Genomic DNA, 24,817 nt, shown 5'->3' with positions numbered 1-24,817 from the left:
TTCCAAGGAAACTATCAAATTGAAGACATTTGATATCCTTTGTCACTGTGTTGAATAGATACTGATGCCCTGTCCTAACTTATGCAACACTTACTAGTTTGAGAACGTATATTCACATTGCCAATCATTAGCCCCATATTTGCTGAGTATAGTATTGTTAGATGTTCATCCTTAACTGCTGACCAAAAAGTACTTGCTAGCAATTCAACAAATTAAAGAAAGCAACCAAGGCCTTTGATGGCAGCCCTCAAGATCCACTGGACCCAGTTCAAACGTCGTGTTCTCTAGGACTTTGACGGCAGCACGGTGGCGCAGCGGTAGAGTTGCTGCCTTACATTGCCAGAGTCCCGCATTCGACCCTGACTAAGGGGGACTGTCTTTATCCCTGCACAGTCTGCAGGAGGGTTCCAATTTGAACCATCGCCTATCGTTGTCCTCCAGATTTGATGTCTGACTTGCAGAGTTACTGCAGCACTGTGTTTTATTGCTGATGCAAGTACCGTTACAGAGCTGAAAACTTTCATGTCTATATTGTGCAAATGTTTTCTGCCAGTCTCATTTACCATATTATTCTCCTGTACCTTATGTACATTTAAATCACCTCTGATGTGCTCCACAATAATTAAAGTTACTTCTTTTTGAAAACATTGATAACATTTATTGTTCAACTGCTAATGCCCCAGGTAATATTTTAAAATAATTTAAAGATTGTTAGAAATCAGATAATTGTAGTTAGCTTAATGAAGCATAAAACCACATTCTACATAAGCTTCCGGCCATAAACAGAAAAATCCACCAATGCAAAGAGATGAAAAAGAGTAAATTTACCCGGAAGTTGAAATCCAAGTGATAGTCAATTTGGACAAATGTTTTTAAGTTGACAAGTTTTCGGGGGTACAGTGATGGCTAGCAAATATGTTGCTGTTCAATTATTGACATCGCCAATCAAACTGTCATATCATATCATATATATACAGCCGGAAACAGGCCTTTTCGGCCCTCCAAGTCCGTGCCGCCCAGCGATCCCCGCACATTAACACTATCCTACACCCACTAGGGACAATTTTTACATTTACCCAGCCAATTAACCTACATACCTGTACGTCTTTGGAGTGTGGGAGGAAACCGAAGATCTCGGAGAAAACCCACGCAGGTCACGGGGAGAACGTACAAACTCCTTACAGTGTAGCACCCGTAGTCAGGATCGAACTGAGTCTCCGGCGCTGCATTCGCTGTAAAGCAGCAACTCTACCGCTGCGCTACCGTGCCGCCGTAACCTTCTCTAAGGTTTTGCATTACTTTGGGTGTATGTACTCTGGGAAAAGTCATACCTTTGTTTTTAAAAAGCAAACTAAAACATCGATTAACAGATATACATCTTACATTATCATTATTTTGGATTATAATTTGGATGTAGATTGTTACAATGAAATACAAATGTACAACATGCATTAATAATTTTGCAAGTTTAAAATATGCATTAAATTCAACATGAAAATGAACACTAATGTTAACAAAGATAGACACAAATTGGTGGAGTAACTCAACGGATCAGGCAGCATTTCTGGAGAAATGTCTGAAGAAGAGTCCCGACCCAAAAAGTCACTCACTCTTTTTCTCCAGAGATGCTGCCTGACCTGCTGAGTTACTCCAGCACTTCGTGTCTATCTTTGTACAAACCAGCATCTGCAGTTCTTTGTTTCTACTAATGTTAACAATACTAACTGTGGGATTTAACCAATACGAGAACACAAGAAATAACAGCAGATCTAGGCTGTTTGCTCCTTTCAACCTGTGCCTCCATTCATTTAGACCATGAATAAATGTCTCTATCAACTATGGAAAGACACCAAGTGTTGGAGTAACTCAGCAGGTCAGGCAGCATCCCTGGTGAACATGGATAGGTGCCATTTCGGATTGGGGCCCTTCTTCAGATACCTTTCTGCATCAGCTTTGTGTATTCAAAAATCTATCAACTCCTGCCTTTGAACAACAGCAGGCCTCTCGGGCACAAAATTCCAAAGTCACAAGGGTAAGATTGCAAAGAATAGATTTCAAGCACTGATCTTTACAGTACCCACCAGTTACAGTTTGCCATCCTGCAAGAGTAATTTATTCCTGCTCTATTTTCCATCCGATTACCAATCCAATGAGCTCCTATGTGGAGCAACAATCTCTCAGACAGCTTTCATTTTGAAACTTCAATTATACTACATTTATCCAGGTATTTTTCAACTTCCATGTTTTGTCAAACATTGATTATCTACGTGGCCAGTTTGACTCAAATAAAAATTAAATTCTAGTGTTTTCTCTACTGGTGATAAACATAGCACAGTTTATCACAGCACAGGAACAGCCCCTTTGGCCCACAATGCCTGTGCCGAACACGATGCCAAGACCATCATTTGTCTATCTGCACATAACCCATATCCCTCCATATCCATGTGCCAATCCAAAAGATGCCAATCTCATCCGCCTACACACGATCCATATCCCTCCATCCCCTGCATATCCACCGCCCTTCCAAATGTCTCCCAAATACCATTATCATATCTGCTCTAGATGTCAGGTCAACCAGCTGAGAGCTCCCCATTTTCTCCCTCCTTCCCAAGTGCTAAAGTTACAAAAAGAGAATAAAGCATTATGATTCCATTATTCGAAAGAATGTTGCCAAAAATATTTTCACTCTTCTAATAAATTAAAAACATCCCTCTTTCGATTGGAGTTTCATTTTCTCCCTTATTACTAAGTGCTCAAGTTACAAATAGAATAGCGAATTGAGTATCGATTATCTGAAATAACTTTGCTAATTTCACTTCGGATAAATTGAAACCACCCCTTTCGATTGCAACATGGTTAAACACTAGAAATATGGTTGCTAGAAATGAAGATCACGCGATATATATATTTAAATTCCTAGGTCCCCTTAAGCTCCATTAAACTTAGTATTTTACACCCAACTCAACATTTAGTCGCCGATGACAAGCTTGCAAAAGCATGCAAGTTTCATAGTTGCCTCAACTGCGGCCTGATTCAGCTCTGATTCAGCAGACGTCTGTGGCTACTCGAAGCTGTCATCGGAGGGTCTTTCTTCGGCTGGCTTAAAAAAAATTCTGATATCCTGATATTTCCAAAGCGACACGCGAACTCTCCCGAACTACCCTCGAAGTGACCACAGCCCAGAGTTTGTGAAATAGGATTTTCCTTCGCTTTGCTTCCTTTGAGATTATAGTTTTTTTTAAAAACTGCTTCAAATTAGTGGAGATTTTTTTTTAAAACGTGACAGGACGAGGAATTTTAATAGTACGTTACCATCGAAAACGTATATTTTCTATCCTTAATCATGCCTTTAAAAAAATCACAAATCTTCTACCCAGGACTGCCCCGATTTAATGGGGTGTAAATGCAGGCAGTTTGGAGTCACCGCAGTTTCTCTCTTTTTTGCGCGAAGTTATGCGGATGGAAGCCAAAGGAACGCACCTCGGCCCAAGCAACCGCATTCCAAGGCAGGGAGAAAATGCATTTCAATCTGCCAGCGACACCATGTTGTGCTGTGGGAATAGAGAGAGGGAGAATAATAAGCCACAATTTACCAACATCATTAAAAGTTACTGTAAATCGCACAGATTTGGCTAATCTTCAAGAATAACTCAAATCGTTAACAAACGTCACGGTCTATCTAATACAACATTAAAAGTATTGGTCGACTCAGCTTAGTTTCGTTATTAAGTGTTATGGAATCTAAACATGTAGGCCAAACAATTTGACATGTATGAAATGTTTAAATATGATAAATGTAGTGATACAATTCAACTGGTGAGAACTGGTACGGTGTTTTTTTTAAATAAAAGTTTATCACTTACTTGTTTTTCACTGGTCTTCCCGACCCCGCTTTTGGAGACGTCTTGCTAGTAGTGGTGGTGCTCTCCAGGCAGCCGCTGCACCGTTCGGGCTGTCGCTCGGCGACTATCCTCCGCTCGCTGCTCCCTCTCAGAATGTGGGCCGGAGCTGGGACGCGCCTGATTGACAGCTGCGCTCCACATTGTTTTCATTCCATTCGGGTCACGTGGCGGAGCCGCGCGCCGCAACACCAGCGGGAGGCGGGGCCCCGGCCCCAGCTCCAGCAATGGGTCCATCTCCAAAATGTATCCCAGCGAGATGTATCCAGTCTACGACTTCTTCGGGATCCGTGCGCATATCCCACCCGTTATTTATTTTTTTGGCGTGTACCGTCTCCTTTAGCAACCTGGACAACTCCCCCCCCCCCACTCAGAGGGTGGTAGGTATGTGGAGTGAACACCAAACCTTTCCTATCCATGTACCTGCCCAATTGTCTTTTAAATGCTGTTATGTCTCAATATCTTCTCTGGCAAAAGAAAACACAAATTTGCTGGGGTAACTCAGCGAGTCAGGCGGCAGGTGACGTTTCGGGTCGAGACTCAGCATTTCTGGAGAACATGGAAAGGTGAAGTGTCCTTGTTTCTACTGCTAGAGAAGTTCTCCTGCGCGAGACAACCACTTATGAGGTGTTTGCGCAGCAATCAACCAGAACCAGAATATGTGGATAGAAGTAATTGCAGATGTGGTTCACAAAAAAAGACACAGAAATGTTCGAATAACTCAGCTTGTAAGGCAGGATCTCTGGAGAACATGGATAGGCGATGTTTTGTGTCGGGACCATTTCAATCAGTCTGAAGGGTCCCCATCCAAAATATCACCTATCCAGTCAGTCTCCAGGACTGAATCTTCACCTATCCATGTTCTCGAGAGATGCTGCCTGAGGAGGTAGTTGAGGCAGGTACTATAACAGCATTTAAAAGACATTTGGACAGATAAATGGATAGGAAAGTTTTAGAGGGATATGGGCCAAACCTGGGACTAACATTAATGGGGCATCTTGGTCGGTAGGGATGAGTTGAGCCGAATGGTCTGTTTTCTGTGCTGTATGATTCTGACTCTACTTCCTAAACCAAATTGTTTGAAGAAGGGTCCCAACTAGAAACACCATCTATCAATGCTCTTTAGAGATGCTGCCTGACCCGCTGAGTTACTCTGGCACTTTGTGTGATTTATTCACCTCCCTGCCCCTCCATTAAAACTTTACAAAATTACCTAACTTGTGATGCAAGGAGGAAAATTCAGGGAAAAGAAAATATCTTGTGATTTCTCTTCAAGGAAATAGCAGGTGATTTAAAGTTACAATTTAAATTTACATTTGGTTGACAATTGTATGTCAGGTTGGAGGCCAGTGTCTAGTGGAGTACCCCAAGGATCTGTGTTGGGTCCACTGTTGTTTGTCATTTACATTAATGATCTGGATGATGGTGTGGCAAATTGGATTAGTAAATATGCAGATGATACTAAGATAGGTGGTGTAGTTAATAATGAAGTAGAGTTTCAAAGTCTACAGAGAGATTTGGGCCTTTTGGAAGGGTGGGCTGAAAGATGGCAGATGGAGTTTAATGCTGATAAGTGTGAGGTGCTGCATTTTGGTAGGACAAATCAAAATAGGACGTACAGGGTAAATGGTAGGGAATTGAGGAATGCAGTGGAATAGAGGGATCTGGGAATAACTGCATTGTTTCCTGAAGGTGGAATCTCATGTGGATAGGGTGGTGAAGAAGGCGTTTGGTATGCTTGCCTTTATAAATCAGAGCATCGAATATAGAAGTTGGGATGTAATGTTAAAATTGTACAAGGCATTGGTGAGGCCGAATCTGGAGTATGGTGTGCAGTTCTGGTCGCCAAATTATAGGAAGGATGTCGACAAGATGGAGAGGGTACAGAGGAGATTTACTAGAATGTTGCCTGGGTTTCAGCACTTAAGCTACAGAGAGAGAGGTTGAACAGGTTGGGTCTTTATTCTTTGGAGCATAGAAGGTTGAGGGGGGACTTGATAGAGGTTTTTAAATTTTTAAGAGGGACGGACAGAGTTGACGTGGGTAGGCTTTTCCCTTTGAGAGTGGGGAAGATTCCAACAAGGGGACATAGCTTCAGAATTGAGGGACAAAAGTTTAAGGGTAACATGAGGGGTAACTTCTTTACTCAGAGGGTGGTGGCTGTATGGAATGGGCTTCCGGTGGAAGTGGTGGAGGCAGGCTCGATTTTATTATTTAAGAGTAAATTGGATAGGTATATGGATAAGAGGGGATTGGAGGGTTATGGTCTGAGAGCAGGTAGATGAGACTAGGTCAGAGAGAGTGGTCGGCATGGACTGGTAGGGCCGAACGGGCCTGTTTCCGTGCTGTAGTTGTTATATGGTTATATGGTTATTTAGGTTTTGCCTCTGACAGTGATGGACAGTATCCTTGCTGTGGATTAATTCCACAGACAGACCTGTTCCTCTTCAACATTGAAATGTTTGTAACAACATACAAAGAATTGTTGATCACGTGCTTCACTTTGTAAAAGGATGCATACGTCCAATGACTTCCCTTCACTATCTGTTTATTCCACTGACCATTCTGTCCTGGGCCTCCACCATTGCCAGGATGAGGCCACACGCAAACTGGAAGAACACCTCATAATCCGTTTGAGTAGATTACAATACAATGGTATGAACATAGAAGAAACAAAGAACTGCAGTTTCTGGTTTTCCAAAAAAAGGTACTGAAGAGCTTTTCATCTCTGAAGAACATGGAGAGGTAGCGTTTCGGATCGGGATGTCACCTGAAGAAGGGATTTCTGAAGAAGGTCCCAGTATGAACACTGAATTCTCCAATCTTAAGTAATAGCCCCCCTCTCTCTTTCCTCTAATCTCCCCCTCCCCTCCACTCCCATCCCAGTGAGCAACCATTTCTGCCAATATCTGCCTTTGAAATTTACTCCACCAATCTGACAATCAAAATCCCCCCTCATCTGTACCCAACTATCACTTACTTTGTCCCGCCCTCATATATTTTCCAGTTTTCTCCCCCCCCCCCCTCCACTACAATCAGTCTGAAGAAGGTTCCTGAACAGAAACGTTGCCTATCCATTCTCTCTGCAGATGCCAGAGTGGTTTATTCCACCACTTTGTGTTTTGCTCGTTAGTAAGTTTTCAGGCGTCATAAAAATTGGTAGAGTTGCGGACAGTGAAGAAGCCAGTCAAAGGATGGAGCAAGATATAGATCAGTTACTGATCTGGGTGGAGAAATGGCAGATGGTGTTAATCTGGGCAAATATGAGGTGTTGCTCTTTAGGTGGTCAAATGTAACGCGTAAGTTTACAGTTAATGTCAGTCCATATCTCGGTGAAAGTAACGACACGAATGATAAAGACTGCATATGGCATGCTTGTCTTCATTGGTCAGGGCATTAAGTGCAAGCGACAGGAGTTCATGTTGCAGCTTTGTAAAACTTTGGCTAGGCCACGGTCGGAGTATAGTCTGCAGTTCTGATTGCCCCATTACAGGAAGAATATGGAGGTTTTGGAGAGGGTTTGTAAGGCATTTGCTAAGATTCCGCATGGCAGGCTGACTGGAAGGTTAGATCCCATAGGATTCAAGGAGAGATAGCTGAATGGATAGAAAATTGGCTTTGTGGTAGGAAGCAGAGGGTGCTTTTCAGACTGGAGGCCTGTGTGTTTTTCATAATGGAGTGGTGTGCCTCAGGGTTCGGCGCTGGCCCATTGCTGTTTGTCTTTGATATCAATGATTTGGATGCGTGCGTACATACGTGACATGGTTAGCAAGTTTGCAGTGATCGGTTTGGCCGGTGGGCTGAGGAATGGTTGCTGGAATTTAATAAAGGGAAATGTGACGTGTTGCATTTTGGGAGCACTAACATGGGCAGAACCTACACTGAACAGTAGGGGTCTGGGGAGTGTTTTAAAGCAGAGGGATCTAGGAGTACAGGTACATAGTTCATTGGAAGTGGCATCACAGGTGGTCAAAAAGGCTTTTGGCACGTTGGCCGACATCAGTCATTGAGTAGAGAAGTTGGGAGGTCATGTTAGTTGTATAAGATGTTGGTGAGGTCGAATTTAGAGTATTGTGTTCAGTTTTGGGCACAGTGTCATTGGAAAGATGTTGTCAAGCTGGAAAGAGAAGATTTATGAGGATATTGCCAGGAGTCGAAGGCCTGAGCTACAGGGAGAGGTTGAGCAGGAACCTGAGGGGTAACTTTTTCATGAAAAGGGTGGTAGGTGTATGGAACATGCTGTCGGAGGAGGCAGGTACGTTTAAGAAACATTGAGACAGGTGCCTGGATAGGGCTGGTTTAGAGGGATACAGACCAAATGCAGGTAGGTGGAACTAGTGCAGATGGGAAATAGACACAAAGTGCTGAGTAACTCAGCATCTCTGGAGAAAAGGAATGGGGGACATTTCAGGTCGAGACCCTTCTTCAGACATGTTGACCGGTGTGGGCAAGTTGGGCCGAAAGGCCTGTTTTCACACTATGTCTCTATGACTCTGAGGGTGCAGAAGAGTCGAGGTGCAGCTGCTGCCTCGATTATAATTTTTTTTTGATAAAGAGGTTGAACAAACTTGGATTGTTTCCTCTGGAGTATTGGAGGCTGATAGGAGACCTGTTAGAAGTTTATAAAATTATGAGAGACATGGGGAGTATACAGTCAGTCTTTTTCCGAGGGTGAAAATGTCAAATACTGGAGGGGATAGCTTTAAGGTGAGAGGGAGAAAGTTTAAAGGAGAGTGCAGGACACGTTAGTTTTTATACACAGTGTGATAGGTGCCTGGAACGTGCTGCCAGGAGTAGTGGCATTTCTGATACATTTAATAGGCATATGAGTATTCAGGGATATGGATTATCTACCGGCAGAGGGACTGGCTAATTTGGCATCATCTTCAGCACAGACATATTTTGTATTATTTTGTCTGCTTTAAAAATAATTTAAAACAATCAAATTAAAGGATTATTTTTGTATTGAGACAGGACCACCACTGATATTCTGAACTCTTGGTTCAAGAGACTTTCTGGATTATTCATTTGCCGGACCAAGGGAAGTAGCAGCCTCTGAGAGGAGTCTAACAGTACTGGAACGGTCTGCCGAAGCTTCTAAGGGGCTTAGGTAACTGCTCGCAAAGTCAGCCTTGGAAGTCGAGGTCTGGGGTGATTTATTCAGTCTGAAGAAGGGCACTGACCTAAAACGTCACCTATCCATGTTCTCCAGGGATGCTGCCTGACCCGTTGAGTTACGCCAGCATTTTGTGTCCAAGAGAATAAATTGCCGTTTCTGTCTTAAACAAGCAAACTTTTATTTCTTAAAATCTCCATTTCCTTTATCGCCCTACTTTTTAATTCTTATCTCAGGTTTCTAAAGAACCCATATTTTTTTTTTACACACACTCTTCAGATGCTGGTACAAATTTACCCTGCCAACTTCTCTGACAATTTGTTTTTATACCTCTTGCTCGTCCTGACGCCTGATGTTAAACACTATTGGTAAAATACATCTCAATTATCAGGCTCACAATTCTTTTAGACAACATTCTACAACAATTCTTTATATGAAATACAATCTTTAACTTTTCTAGTTAGTCATAGATGCAAATTGAATTTTATTCCTTGAGGGAGAATATTTTCATTTTGAAATATAGTCATTGCTTTGAATGTTTAGGCTGCTTATCTACAGATTGTTCCATTTAATTTTTCAATCTATCTCTGTCAAGTCACATTTCAATAACTCATCAACTGAGTTTAGATTTAGATTTAGAGATACAGCGTGGAAACAGGCCCTTCGGCCCACCGAGTCCGTGCCGCCCAGCGATCCCTGCACATTAACACTATCCTACACACACTAGGGACAATTTTTACATTTACCCAGTCAATTAACCTAGATACCTGTGTGTCTTTGGAGTGTGGGAGGAAACCGAAGATCTCGGAGAAAACCCACGCAGATCACGGGGAGAACGTACAAACTCCGTACAGACGGCGCCCATAGTCAGGATCGAACCCGAGTCTCCGACGCTGCATTCGCTGTAAGGCAGCAACTCTACAGCTGCGCCACCGTGCCGCCCATACCACCGAATGTTTGTTCACATTTAAAACCACAAACCTAACAATATCATTGTCGTTATTTCCTAATATGTTCCTTTCACAATGTTCTCGACAGCATTCTTAGATGCATTCTATGAACTACTGCTCCAGCCTATTTTTACCAATGTGATTTGCTCAGTCTTTATGAAGATTAGGATCCTTCACAGTTATTGAAGTAGTCTTTCACATGCTCCTGTAATTTGTATTTTTACTTGCACCCTGTCTAACACAATGATTATTGTCAAAGTTCTGTAATCTACTTCTCTTGTATTTTCTGCTCTCTATTATTACTTTATTCCACTGATTACAATTCAACAACCTGATTTAAAACTAAGAAGATGCTGGAAATATTTACCTAGTCGGGTACTGTCTGTGGCGAAGGAAAATCTTAAGATGCAAAGTAAGGTGAAAGGGGATGAACACAAGAACAAAAGAAAAATAGAAGAAACAAGAAACTGCAGATGCTGGTTTACACAAAAGGACACAAAGTGTTGGAGTAACTAAGCCGGTCAGGCAGCATCAATGGAGAATTTGGATAGGTAACATTTTGGGTCAGGACATTTCTTTAGACTGAAAAAAATTGGAACATGGATGGGCCATTTGACACTCGTGATTTCAATGGGGTCAAGGGATATGGGGAGAGGATAGGACATTCTTCTACCCCAAACATTTTCCTATCCTATCTGCATATCCCTTGATTCCATTCAAATCCTGATATCTACCGATCCCTGTTTTTCTTGCATTTGTATAACTGAGCTACCACTGTCTCCTGGGGTGGAGAATTCCTAAGAGTTACCATCCTTTGATGATGAAATTTCTCCTTGTTTTAGCACTAAATGGCCTATCCCTTATTTTACACCATGACCTTTCCAGGCTGGAGGCCTGGGCCTAGTGGGATTGGTGCTGTTTGTGGTTTATATCAATGATTTGGATGAGAATGTGCAAGGTATGATTAGTAAATTTTTGTAGATGGCACTAAAGTGGGTGGTATTGGAGATGGTGAAAATGGATATCAAAAATTACAGAAAGATCTTGATCAGCTCGCAAGTGTGCTGAGGAATGGCTAATGGAGTGTAGTGCTGATAAGTATGAGGTGTTGCTTATTCGGAAGTCAAAACAGGGGAGGACCTTCACACGAATGGCTGGGCGCTGTGGAGTGTTGTAAAGAAAAGGGATCTGGAAGTACAGGTACATAGTTCCTTGAAATTGGTGTCATTGGTGTCATGGGTTGATAGGATGGTTGAGAAGGTTTTCAAAACATTGAGGGTCAGGATATTGAGTATAGAAGTTGGGATATTATGTTAAGTTGTAAAAATGTTCGATAGTCCGCAATTGGAGTATAGTGTTCAGTTTTGGTCAACCTGCCGTAGGAAGGATGCAGAGAAGATTTATGAGGATGTTGCCAGGACTTGAGGGCCTGAACTATAGGGAGCGGTTGGGCAGGCTAGGACTTTATTCCTTGGCTGAGGTGTGATCTTATAGAGGTGCATAAAATCATGACGGGAATAGACAGGGCAAATGTACAGTCTTTTATCCAAAATAGGGGGATCAAGAACCTGAGGACATAGGTTTAAGGTGTGGGGGAAAGAATTAATAGGAAAACGAGGGAAGCTTTTTACACAAAGGGCGAAGGGTATATAGAACGAGCTGCCAGAAGAGATAGTTGAGGCAGGTACTATAACCACAGTTAAAAGATACTAAGTCAGGTACATAGCTAGGAAAGACAGAAGGATATGGGCCAAATACAGGCAGGTGGAACTAGCATATGATGGGCATTGTGATCAGCATGGGCAAGTTGGGCCGAAGGACCTATGTCTCTATGACCTTTGTTCCAGACTCCTGTGCCATGCTATACAACCTTGCTGCACCTCCCCTGCTGAATTTTGTGCATTTCCATGTCACCATGTTTTTGTATGACAGATTTATCTTTCCAGGAATCAACAAACCATTGCTGCACTCCTCCCTTGACCAACTTTCCATATCTGTTTTTGGGTAAGACAACCATCATTACATACAATAAACTAGATGTGATCACACAAAATGCCTTAGAAAATATAACTTCAGATTTTTCCACATTGTATTTTATGAACTATTTTTTGATTCATTATTATTGTTACCCTTACTAAAGTACAATGAAAAACTTTGCTTTTCCTTTCGGGCATGTTGTCCAATCAGATCAGTTAATACCATACATAAATACAATGAAGTCATTCCCATGTACAAACATCACCCATTCCTTCTCTCCTGAGATGCTGCCTGACCTGCTGAGTTACTCCAGCATTTTGTGAATAAACACCTTCCCATGTACAAGGGGTAGGGCAAAGGAGAAGATGCAGAGTGCAGAATATATTTCTCTTAGTTTAATCTTAGTTTAGAGGTAGTTTAGACACATACACTGTGGAAACAGGCCCATTGAGTACACGCTGACCATCGATCACCTACAAACTAGTTCTATGTCCTACACTCAAAGGGCAATTTAGAGGCCAATTAACCTACAAACCTGCACGTCTTTGGAATGTGGGAAGAAACCAGAGCACCTGGAGAAAACCCACTTGGTCACAGGGAGAAGGTATTAACTCTGCATAGACAGCACCCGTAGTCAGGATTGAACTGTCTCTGGTACTATGAGGCAGCAACTCTACCACTGCGCCATGTACTGCCCTAATCATGTAATCATTCAGCATATTAGTAGGCCCCTCGACCCAACTCGTCGATGCTGACCAAGATGCCCCATCTAAGCTAGTCCCATTTGCCCTTGTTTGGCCCATATCCCTCCAAATCTTTCCTATCCATGTGCCTGTCCAGGTCTCTTATAAATGCTGCTATAGTTACCTGCTTCAGCTAACTCTTCTGGCAGCTCGTTCCACACACCCACCCCCACCCTTTAATTGGGGGGGGGGGGTCAATTCCTGCAATGTCCACCACTTCCTGCAGCCTCCTTTGCTCTTGGGTGTTCATATTGTCTAAGCCGGTATCTGCAGTTCTTTGCGACTGCATTGCCCTACTAGGTAGAAAAAAGGGAACTGCAGATACTGGTTTACAAAAAAAGACATGAAGTTCCTGTGTTACTCCAGCACTTTGCGTCTAAACCAGCATCTACTAAGTTCCCTGTGACTGCATGGTCCTACTTGCCTTGGTGATAGGTAGAAATAAAAAGAACTGCAGATGCTGTTTTGCCAAAAAGACACTTGGTTATCTGAGTTCCTCCAGCACCTAGCGGCTAAGACAGCATCCGCAGTTTCCTGTAAATGCAGAGCCATGCTTGCCTCTGTGCCAGGTAGAAAGAGGGAACTGCAGATGCTGGTTTATTTTTTTAAAAAGACACGAAGTGCCAGAGTTACTCCAGCAGTAACTGCAGTTCCCTGTGACTGCATGGCTCTGTCTGAAGAAGGGTCTTGACCCGAAACGTCACCCATTCCTTCTTGCTGTCTGTCCCGCTGAGTTACTCCAGCTTTTTGTGTCTATGGCCCTGTGGTGCGGGCGGGCTCTGCCTGCATCAAAAATGGCGGCGCCCGCAGGGGTCACGGCGGCCAGCTGCCATGCGCTTATGCGCGCGCGCGCGGGGCCCTTACTCGACACCGATGGTGCGGTCGCCATCGCTGAGGGAACGGCGGACGGGGAACATGGCCGTGGAGTCCAGAGTCACGCAAGAGGAGATCAAGAAGGAGCCGGAGAAGCCGGTGGATCGTGAGAAGGTGAGTACACGCTGGCGATGGCGGCGGCAGGGTTTACGCCAGGCCGACGAGGCCGAGGATCGGGTGTAGGCCGCAGGCCCAGTCTGGAGGAGGGCGCGCTTTGGAAGGCAGCGGTGGCCTCGCCCTCGGCCCGGGGCACCTGCAAAACCGACCACCCCTGCACCAACCCCCGGTCCCCTGCACCCCCACACCACTCCTGCACCCCCCCCACACCACTACTGCACCCCCACACCACTCCTGCACCCCCCACACCACTAATGCACCCCCTACACCACTACTGCACCCCCACACCACTACTGCACCCCCCACACCACTAATGCACCCCCTACACCACTCCTGCACCCCCCACACCACTCCTGCACCCCCCACACCACTCCTTCACCCCCCAGCCCCTGCACCCCCCAGCCCCTGCACCCCCCAGCCCCTGCACCCCCCAGCCCCTGCACCCCCCAGCCCCTGCACCCCCCAGCCCCTGCACCCCCCAGACCCTGCACCCCCAGCCCCTGCACCCCCAGCCCCTGCACCCCCCAGCCCCTGCACCCCCCAGCCCCTGCACCCCCCAGCCCCTGCACCCCCATCCCCTGCACTCCCCCCATCCCCTGCACTCCCCCATCCCCTGCACCCCCCCCATCCCCTGCACCCCCCCATCCCCTGCACCCCCCCATCCCCTGCACCCCCCCATCCCCTGCACCCCCCATCCCCTGCACCCCCCCATCCCCTGCACCCCCCCCATCCCCTGCACCCCCCCCATCCCCTGCACCCCCCCATCCCCTGCACCCCCCCCCCATCCCCTGCACCCCCCCCCATCCCCTGCACCCCCATCCCCTGCACCCCCCATCCCCTGCACCCCCCATCCGCTGCACCCCCCATCCGCTGCACCCCCCATCCCCTGCACCCCCCCCATCCCCTGCACCCCCCCCCCATCCCCTGCACCCCCCCATCCCCTGCACCCCCCCATCCCCTGTACCCCCCCAGCACCTGCACCCCCCCAGCCCCTGCACCCCCCCAGCCCCTGCACCCCCCCAGCCCCTGCACCCCCCCAGCCCCTGCACCCCCCCAGCCCCTGCACCCCCCCAGCCCCTGCACCCCCCCAGCCCCTGCACCCCCCCAGCCCCTGCACCCCCCCCAGCCCCTGCACCCCCCCCAGCCCCTGCACCCCCCCAGCCCCTGCACCCCCCCCAGCCCCTGCACCCCCCCCAGCCCCTGCACCCCCCCCAGTCCCTGCACCAGCCCCTGCACACCCCCCAGCCCCTGCACCCCAGCCCCTGCACCCCCCCCCAGCCCCTGCACCCCCCCAGCCCCTGCACCCCCCCCAGCCCCTGCACCCCCCCCAGCCCCTGCACCCCCCCCAGCCCCTGCACACCCCCCAGCCCCTGCACACCCCCCCCCAGCCCCTGCACCCCCCCCAGCCCCTGCACCCCCCCCCCAGCCCCTGCACCCCCCCCCCAGCCCCTGCACCCCCCCCAGCCCCTGCACCCCCCCCCCAGCCCCTGCACCCCCCCCCCAGCCCCTGCACCCCCCCCAGCCCCTGCACCCCCCAGCCCCTGCACCCCCCCCAATCCTCCCCAGCCCATCAGCCTCTTGTCGCAGCCCCCAGCCCTACACACTGGCCCCATCCCCAGTCTGCTGCCACATCCACGCCCCCTCACCCTCTCTCTTGGCTTTGTACTCTGTCACCTGCCCCATTCGAGGGCTCTATCCCAGCCACCCAATTAATTATATTTAACCAGGCACCCGATCAGCGCACAAGTGTGGGTACATATTGAGACTGATCACCATCTGTAACTGTCTCGAAGGTATTTATTCACAAAATGCTGGAGTAACTCAGCAGGTCAGGCAGCATCTCAGGAGAGTAGGAATGGGCGACGTTTCGGGTCGAGACCCTTCTTCAGACTGATGTCAGGGGGGCGGGACAAAGGAAAGATATAGGTGGAGACAGGAAGACAGTGGGAGATCTGGGAAGGGGGAGAGGAAGAGAGGGACAGAGGAACTATCTAAAGTTGGAGAAGTCAATGTTCATACCACTGGCTACCCAGGCGAAATATGAGGTGCTGTTCCTCCAATTTCCGGTGGAACTCACTATGGCACTGGAGGAGGCCCATGACAGAAAGGTCAGACTGGGAATGGGAGGGGGAGTTGAAGTGCTCAGCCACCGGGAGATCAGATTGGTTAACGAGAACCGAGCAGAGGTGTTGAGCGAAGCTATCGCCGAACCTGTGTTTGGTTTCGCCGATGTAAATAAGTTGACATCTGGAGCAGCGGATGCAATAGATGAGGTTGGAGGAGGTGCAGGTGAACCTCTGTCTCACCTGGAAAGACTGTTTGGATCCTTGGATGGAGTTGAGGGGGGAGGTAAAGGGACAGGTGTCGCATCTTGTGCGGTTTCAGGGGAAAGTGCCCGGGGATGGGGTGGTTTGGGAAGGAAGGGACGAGTGGACCAGGGAGTTACGGAGGGAACAGTCTCTGCGGAACGCAGAAAGGGGAGGGGATGGGAAGATATGGCCAGTGGTGGGGTCCCGTTGTAGGTGACGGAAATGTTGGCGGATGATTTGTTGGATACGCTGGCTGGTGGGGTGGAAGGTGAGAACGAGGGGGATTCTGTCCTTGTTACGAGTGGGGGGAGGGGGAGGAAGAGCGGAGCTGCGGGATGTAGAAGAGACCCTAGTGAGAGCCTCATCTATAATGGAAGAGGGGAAGCACCGTTTCCTGAAGAATGAGGACATCTCTGATGCCCTAGTGTGAAACACCTCATCCCGGGCGCAGATGCGGCGTAGATGGAGGAATTGGGAGTAGGGGATAGACTTTTTGCAGGAGACCGGGTGGGAGGAAGTGTAGTCCAGATAGCTGTGCGAGTCAGTGGGTTTATAGTAGATGTCAGTCACTAGTCTGTCTCCTGTGATGGAGATGGTGAGGTCCAGAAACGGGAGGGAGATGTCAGAGATAGTCCAGGTATATTTAAGGGCAGGATGGAAATTGGAAGTGAAGTGTATGAAGTCAGTGAGTTCTGCATGGGTATAAGAGGTAGCACCAATGCAGTCGTCGATGTAGCGGAGGTAGAGTTCGGGGATGGGGCTGGTGTACGCCCGGAACAGGGATTGTTCGACGTACCCGACAAAGAGGCAGGCATAGCTAGGGCCCATGCGAGTGCCCATAGCTACGCCTCTGGTTTGGAGGAAGTGGGAGGAGTCAAAGGAGAAATTGTTAAGGGTAAGAACCAGCTCTGCTAGGCGGAGGAGAGTGTTAGTAGATGGGGATTGGCTGGTTCTACGATCGAGGAAGAAACGGAGGGCTTCGAGACCATCCTTGTGGGGGATGGAAGTGTAGAGTGACTGGACATCCATGGTAAAGATGAGGGAGTGGGGGCCTGGGAACCGGAAGTTATCGAGGAGATGGAGAGCATGTGAGGTGTCTTGGATGTAGGTGGGGAGGGATTTAACCAGGGGGGATAGGATGGAGTCGAGGTAGGTGGAAATAAGTTTGGTGGGACATGAGCAGGCAGAGACAATGGGTGTCCCGGGACAGTTCTGTTTATGGATTTTAGGTAGGAGGTAGAATCGGGCCGTGCGGGGCTGGGGAACTATAAGTTTGGAGGCATTGGAAGGTAGATCACCCATCTGTAACTGTCTGATCACTTCTTCATTTTAACCAGTGTTAATTTCCTCAGGGCTCAGAAGGCCCCTGGCCCAAACCCTTGTCAGTCCATTCCTTTCACAGACGCTGCCTGATCAGCACTTTGTGTTTTGTTAATGATGTTTTATGTCCTGATCACAAATGAATTAGACAACGGTCACAACACAAAATGAAATTGAACCCTGAAAGTGGAAAAAGGAAATGGTGCTTATGATCAGATGGGTCGCCGTGGACTGACAATGTTGTTAGATGTGCTTCAGTGCTGGAGTTTGTAATGATGTTACTTGGTTGGTGGTTAGGGAGGTTTGTAGTCCCTTTTGCACCCAGTTATTGCAATTTTAGTTTGGAAACAGTATGGAAACGGGCCTTATGGCACTCCAAGTCCATGCCGACAGTGAATCTGCTCACAATTGTTCTATGCTATCCTACTTGCTAATTCATTCTCTACACATAAGTGGCAATTTTACAGAGGCCAATTAACCTACAAACCCACATGTCTTTGCCATGTGAAGAAAACCACATGTTAAACTCCACACAGACAGCACCCATAGTCAGGATTGAACCTGGATCTCTGGCACTGTGAGGCAGAAGCTCTACCATCTGCTCCACTGTGGTGGAGCACTTTGCAGAGACTGTGTTGGTGTTATCATTTCAAAACTTTATAGGTGGTCCTTGTCTCAGAATCAGACACGAGGCAGGATCACTGCTGCTCAGTAGACCTTGACCTTTACCTTTGTGCTAGATTTCAGATCTTGAGATCTTGGTGTTGACCTTGGTGGGTTGGTCTATCTCCTGGTATGATTTTTCTTTCAAAAGTGGTCATGGAAGAAATGTTGTTTTCGTCAAGGATAATTTCCACCAGTTGAGTAAAAGGGCAGGGTGTTCCATAGACAATAAGGATCATCGTAGGCAGTGGAGATGAGATGGTGAATATGTGATTGAAGTTCTACTGACACCAGAAGTTCAAGGACCAACAGAAAATCTGTGCTCTAAAGAACAGTAGGAGGAAAGAATGTACACAGTCGAGCAATTTGCTTATATAGTGCCCTCCATAATATTTGTCACAAAGACCCATCATTTATTTATTTGCCTCTGAATTCCACAATTTGAGATTTGTAATAGAAAAAAATCACATGTGGTTAAATGTGGTCACATTGTCAGATTTTAATAAAGGCCATTTTTATACATTTTGGTTTCACCATGTAGAAATTACAGCAGTGTTTATACATAGTCCCCTCATTTCATGCACCATAATGTTTGGGACACAGCAATATCATGTAAATGAAAGTAGTCATGTTTAGTATTTTGTTGTATATCCTTTGCATGCAATGACTGCTTGAAGTCTGCGATTCATGGACATCACCAGTTGCTGGGTGTTTTCTCTGGTGCTGCTCAGCCAGACCTGTATTGCAGCCATCTTTAGCTTATGCTTGTTTTGGGGGCTAGTCCCCTTCAGTTTTCTCTTCAGCATATAAAAGGCATGCTCAATTGGGTTCAGATCGGGTGATTGACTTGGCCACTCAAGAACTGACCATTTTTTAGCTTTGAAAAACTCCTTCGTTGCTTTCAGTTAATCTTCGTCTCATCTGTTCACAAGACTTTTTTCCAGAACTGTGGTTGCTCTTTTTAGTACTTCTTGGCGAACTGTAACCTAGCCATCCTATTTTTTCAGCCAACCAGTGGTTTGCATCCTGCAATGTGGCCTCTGTATTTCTGTTCATGAAGTCTTCTGTGGACAGTGGTCATTGACAAATCCACACCTGACTCCTGAAGAGTGTTTCTGATCTGTCGGACAGGCGTTTGGGGATTTTTCTTTATTATAGAGAGAATTCTGTCATCAGCTGTGGAGGTCTTCCTTGGCCTGCCAGTCCCTTTCCGATTAGTAAGCTCACCAGTGCTCTCTTTCTTCTTAATGATGTTCCATCATTAACGGGGACGGGGACTATGTATAAACACAGCTGTAATTCCTACATGGTGAAACCAAAATGTGTAAAAATACCCTTTAATAAAATCTGACAATGTGCATTTTAACCGCATGTGTTTTTTTTCTATTACAAATCTTAAATTGTGGAGTACAGAGGCAAATCAATAAATGATGGGTTTTTGTCTCAAACATTATGGAGGGCACTGTAACTATGACACGCAGAGATACTTCAACATTGTTGAGGTCTATTGGTCCACCACAATGGTTGCACTACGCACTTCAGTTTTGCTCTGTTATAGTTACCTAGTATAACTGTTATCAATTGTATTATTGATTATTATATGGTTATCTGTTATTGTGTTTGCGGTCTGTTAAGGTGGAGCAAGTAAGAATTTAATTGTCAAGTGTACCAGTAATGGAACAACTAAACACTCTTGATATGAGAGAATGGGCCTCTGCCAATCTGCTGCCCAGGTGCAGCAAAGTCCAACAAGAACGTTTCTCAAAACGTGGATCACTTCCTTTATCTTGGAGCCACCTGGCAGCGAAGGCAACATTGATAATCTGAATATATTCTTCCTTAGTTTATATTCATTTAAACATATCAGGGTAATGCCTGAGAAAATGGATTTAGACAAATAACTTAAATAACTCTCCTGGATAGCCTAGACATGGATCTGATCGATTTAGAGTTTGAATCCTGCAAATCTATTTAAGGTGTAGGAAGGAACTACAGATGCTGGTTTAAACCGAAGATAGACACAAAAAGCTGTAGTAACTCAGCAGGTCAGACAGCTTTTTTGGAGAAAAGGAATAGGTGACATTTTGGGTCAAGACCCTTCTTCAGATTGAGTCAGGGGAAAGAGAAACGAGAGATATAGACGGTGATATAGAGAGATATAGAACAAACTAGACCAAGTGGACCCGTTGGGCCCAAACCTCTCCTGCATTGGTGCAGCATCCTCCCCTCCCCCCCCATCCTCCCCCTCCCTCCCTCCCCCCAACTCCCTCCCTTCCCACCTCCTCAACCCTCCTAATCCTCCCTCCCCCCTCCCTCCCTCCCTCCCTCGTTAAAGTTCATTTCTTAAAACAGACAACAACATAAACAGTTAAAGGTAAACCAAGCAAAGCTTTAATTATCTTCAGACGGGAGTGGGGGGAATCAGTGCTAAGGGTGTATGACCATACTCAACACTCCCCTTGCTTCCACTCAAAGATACAGCATTTTCGCAGCATTTTTAGACAGAATTTGCAGCAAGAATGTTTAACACAACATTTCCTTCAACTCAATCACATTGTATTAGAACACAATATACTTGTCACCCAATATTTTACACAATAAGTCATTAGTCGAAGGCAAGGGCCCATATCATACCACAGAAGGTCCTGTTTTCACACTCCCACAAATAGTCAACAGTTAACCACATCCTAATCTTAACGAGAGCATTGTCCATCGTCTTTCCCAGACATCTTTCCCAGGGATAACAGGATGCACTGCTCGAGAGACTTTAAGAATTGCAGTCTTATCCTGCCTGGTGCAATTTTGCAAACATCAGCTATTCAGGATCCAAAGTTCAGGCTCATCCTGTTCATTGCTCTCTTGCTCTCAACGTCAGCAAGACTAAGGAGCTGATTGTTGACTTTAGACGACGAAGACCAAGGATCCATAAACTTGTCTTCATTGACAAGTCAGTGGTGGACCGAGTCAACAAACTTTGGGTCCCTGGACATCTACATCTCTGAATTGCCCTGGACCCAGCAGAATGATGCAATCAAAGTGAAAGTCCACAGTTGCCTCTACATTCTTAGAAGATTGAGGAGGTTCTAAATATTGACGAGTACTCTCTTGAACTTCTATAAAAGTATGGTAGGGAGCATATGGATTGGTTGCATTATGGCCTGGATTTGTAACTCGAAAGCCCACGAGCGAAGATTACAAAAAGTGATGGACACTGCCCAGTCAATCATGGGCAAACTCCTAGCCTATAACTTACTAATGTTATTGAAATGTTCGGTGATTAAATTTGGCGCATTCAATGTCTCCCTCTTAACCTGACTGCCTTTCAACATGACGAGCCACGATATTTAGTTTACGGTGCTGTGCTTTAGAAACTATTATTTTGTAATTTCTTCATCCTGTGTTACATTATTCATTATATTTTACATACATTTAGACCTGCCCTCTTCTGCTGAGAGTATTCACAACTAATAATGGAAGACATCACAGAATGGATGATTTTGCTAGAGGAAACGTCCCATCTAGTGAGCTTCAGATCTATACTTGGTAAGTTTTGTTCTTCATTTGTTAACACGTATCTGATTATTATGGTACTGATGGCTACAGCCTTACCATTTATTTACTTAATACATGACAACATTGTAAAAAGTCTATTATCAAACCTATTGGTATTACAACATGCTTTGTGAATGTATTTAAAGAACAACTTTTTAAAATATGTTTGCGTTTTATATTTAAGGATGGATGCTACATTGAAGGAGTTAACTAGCTTAGTGAAGGAGGTTTATCCAGAGGCACGGAAGAAAGGAACACATTTCAGCTTTGCAATTGTGTATCCGGATCCTAAACGACCCGGTTACAGGTTAGTACACAATTACCAAATTCTTTGTATACCAGACAGCTCTTTGTAGGCACTAAAAATAGGATCAGTATTTCCCTAAATTTGTACATCTCAAGATGGATGTTGATGTGATTTTATATTTATCCATCTGTTGAAGCCGACATGATTCTCACACCCATCCAACCTGCATGAACCAAATCTTATCTCAGCAATGGAACACTACGGATCACCCCTTGAACAGCATGGGACCGTTTTCTATTTGTATTTTGTACTAATGTCTTTTTCTTTCCACTGTCTTGTAGAATTGTGTGATTTATGTATAATTTGTTTTTTGTCTGAGCCTATGTGCTTGATGATGTAGAATGAGATATGAGAAAAATATCATCTCATTGACAGAGGAAAGGGACAGGACTAGATCAGAAAGCAAGTGCCAGAATTTTGCATATTACATTAAAAACTTTAACATAGTATGGTCAACAATCGTTATACAGTATTATCTGGTCTGATTGGATAGCATGCAAACAAGGCTTTTCACCATACTCGTGCCATTACAAAACCTAAACTATTCAATGGAAAGAGGTACAATGACCTAACTAATTTGGGTAGAGATTTCCCATACCATAATATTTTTAAAAGATTTGCAGTCTTTGTTGAACAGTGGAATCTGATTGTGCCACTTTGTTCATTACTAGAAAATAGAAATTTTAGTTCATGTTTTCATAAAGCTAGATGTTACCTTAATTTCTTCAATCTATCTGACAAATATTGGGCGACACAACGGTAGAGTTGCTGCTTTACAGCGAATGCAGCGCCGGAAACTCAGGTTTGATCCTGACTACGGGTGCTGTACTGTAAGGAGTTTGTACGTTCTCCCCGTGACCTGCGTGGGTTTTCTCCGAGATCTTCGGTTTCCTCCCACACTCCAAAGACGTACAGGTATGTAGGTTAATTTGACTGGGTAAATGTAAAAATTGTCCCTAGTGTGTGTAGGATAGTGTTAATGTGCGGGGATCACTGGGCGGCGCGGACTTGGTGGGCCGAAAAGGCCTGTTTCCGCGCTGTATCTGAAATATGAAGTAAATAAAGGATTTGGTGATTTAGGCTACTGGACTACCAGTTAGAGACGTGGAACATTGATGTGATTCCAGGCACACCAATGTGTTTGACTCCTTTAAATTTTTTTTTTTAAAAAGACACAAAGTCCTGGAGTAACTCAGTGCATCAGATAGCATCTTTAGAGAACATGGATAGATGATGTTTTAGGTCGGGATCCTTAAGCAGACCCTGTTCTCCAAAGATGCTACCTGACCCACTTGCCCAGCTGATCAAGATTCCGCTGTAATTCTTGATGACCATCTTCCCTGTTTCAATGGCATCTGCAACTTGTACATTCTCATCCAAATCGCTGATATAGATGACAAACAAAGATGGGCCCAGCACTGATCCATGAGGCACACCACTAGTCATAAAATTCCACTCTGAAAAACAACCTTCAACCACCACTTTCTGCTTCCTACCATAAAGCCAATTGTGTATTCAATTAGCTAGCCCTGGGTTCCATGTGATCTAACCTTCCATATCGAACTTTATCAATGGTCTTGCTGAAGTTCATAGACTACAGCTATGACCCTGCCTTCAACCTTAATAATATATTCCTTTATTCGTCCCACACCGGGGAAATTTACAGGTTACAATATCATTGGATTGGTCAATTTATTGGTTACATCAAAAAATTGAATCAAATTCATGAAACACAACCTTCCATGCACAAAACTATGCTTACTATCCCTAGGTAGGCACAAAATGCTGGAGTATTCAGACTGAAGGGTCTCGATCCGAAACATCACCCATGCCTTCTCTCCAGAGATACCGCCTGTCCTGCTGAGTTACTCCAGCATTTTGTGTCTACCTTCGATTTAAACCAGCATCTGCAATTCTTTCTATCCCCAATCAATCACTGTCTTGTCCAATTTTAGTGTGGTACCGATTAACTCCAATATATAGTTAACATTTTAATGCTCCTAAAGATACTTTGTTAGAAACTAAATATATAGATCAATTTTTTTAATGTAGACAATCAATTTGAGTTATCCTGGTGGAGGTGACACGGTAAAAGTTCACATGGTGTGTTGGCGTCAGTTTATATGTCGAGATTCCAGAGATAAGGCTGAATAATTGTGAATGTCATAAATTAATGATGAACTGTTAAAACTGAGATTTCTTTGCATCAAGTAATAGACGGGAAGATTGCTTATCATCAGAATAGGTGACATTTAGGAAATGGTAATTTGCTTCAGCTTTAAGATTGTAGTAATCATATTTAATGCTGTTGATACTAAAGGCAAATTAGGAACATTGATGTATAATTTGAAGACTTCCTCTATGGAGAATGTTTAAATGTTAATCATGCATCAACAAGCACCTATAGTTTTAAGATGTGAATTAAAGTTCAACAGCTTAGAATTAACAGGAAAAGGGTTTGATTAGGGTTTAAAAAAAACCATGTTTGTGTTCCTTTTAGGGGTTTAGAGAAGAAAAATTACAGCTGGTGATAATTTATGGATATTTTTATATGACAGAGTTAAAGAAATTGGCACCACGGTTTCAGGAAGGAAAGGACCAGATGACTCCATGACATTACAATCACAAAAATTTCAGATTGGGGACTATCTGGACATTGCAATTACACCGCCTAGTCGAGCACCACCGCCTCCCGGCCGTATGAGACCTTATTGATGTTCTTTCCACATCCTCTTGTGTGGTGGGGGATAGAAAGCCTCCAAAACTAGGTTTTGTATTTGAAACAAATGGGCCGTTATGGAATATTTGTTATTGGCCTTGCTACAATCCCACCATTACATAAAACAAAACCGTATTCTAACTTCATTGTAAACGATGTATTTTTGAAAATTGAAGAGACTTGTAGGATTTGTGTATCGTCTTTAGTTATGGTTTTTCATTGGTTACTTGTTTGGACTTTAATAAAGGTGTTCTTTGTGAATTTTTATTTTG

At 45.1% G+C, this 24,817-nt stretch overlaps 2 protein-coding genes across 4 annotated transcripts in view; one reads left to right on the top strand and one right to left on the bottom strand.

The window, feature by feature from the left end:
• lats2 (large tumor suppressor kinase 2) overlaps positions 1-3,988 on the bottom strand; it is a 48,246-nt gene extending 44,258 nt beyond the window's left edge. Inside the window, exons 1-2 of the mRNA XM_078402433.1 lie at positions 3,864-3,988; positions 3,481-3,551 (exon numbers count right to left, since the gene is read on the bottom strand). The gene's annotated coding sequence lies outside the window, so the exon portion shown is untranslated. The remainder of the gene's footprint in view (positions 1-3,480; positions 3,552-3,863) is intronic.
• The window catches only part of sap18 (Sin3A-associated protein), an 81,285-nt gene extending 56,479 nt beyond the window's left edge, over positions 1-24,806 (top strand). The window contains exons 1-4 of one of the 3 annotated variants that reach the window (XM_078402436.1): positions 13,517-13,672; positions 21,401-21,510; positions 21,704-21,826; positions 24,385-24,806. In XM_078402436.1, coding sequence (XP_078258562.1) covers positions 13,517-13,672; positions 21,401-21,510; positions 21,704-21,826; positions 24,385-24,541 — 546 coding nt within the window. In that variant the 3' untranslated portion in view covers positions 24,542-24,806. Of the gene's footprint in view, positions 1-13,516; positions 13,673-21,400; positions 21,511-21,703; positions 21,827-24,326 lie in introns of those variants that run through there. The other 2 variants (XM_078402438.1, XM_078402437.1) reach the window with 2 other exon arrangements.
• The last annotated feature ends 11 nt before the right edge of the window (positions 24,807-24,817 follow it).

This window comes from Rhinoraja longicauda, chromosome 7 (genome assembly GCF_053455715.1).
Source record: "Rhinoraja longicauda isolate Sanriku21f chromosome 7, sRhiLon1.1, whole genome shotgun sequence".
Classification (NCBI taxonomy): domain Eukaryota; kingdom Metazoa; phylum Chordata; class Chondrichthyes; order Rajiformes; family Arhynchobatidae; genus Rhinoraja; species Rhinoraja longicauda.
The sequence above is the reverse complement of the archived record's forward strand: the minus strand, read 5'-3'. Positions and strand labels throughout refer to the sequence as shown.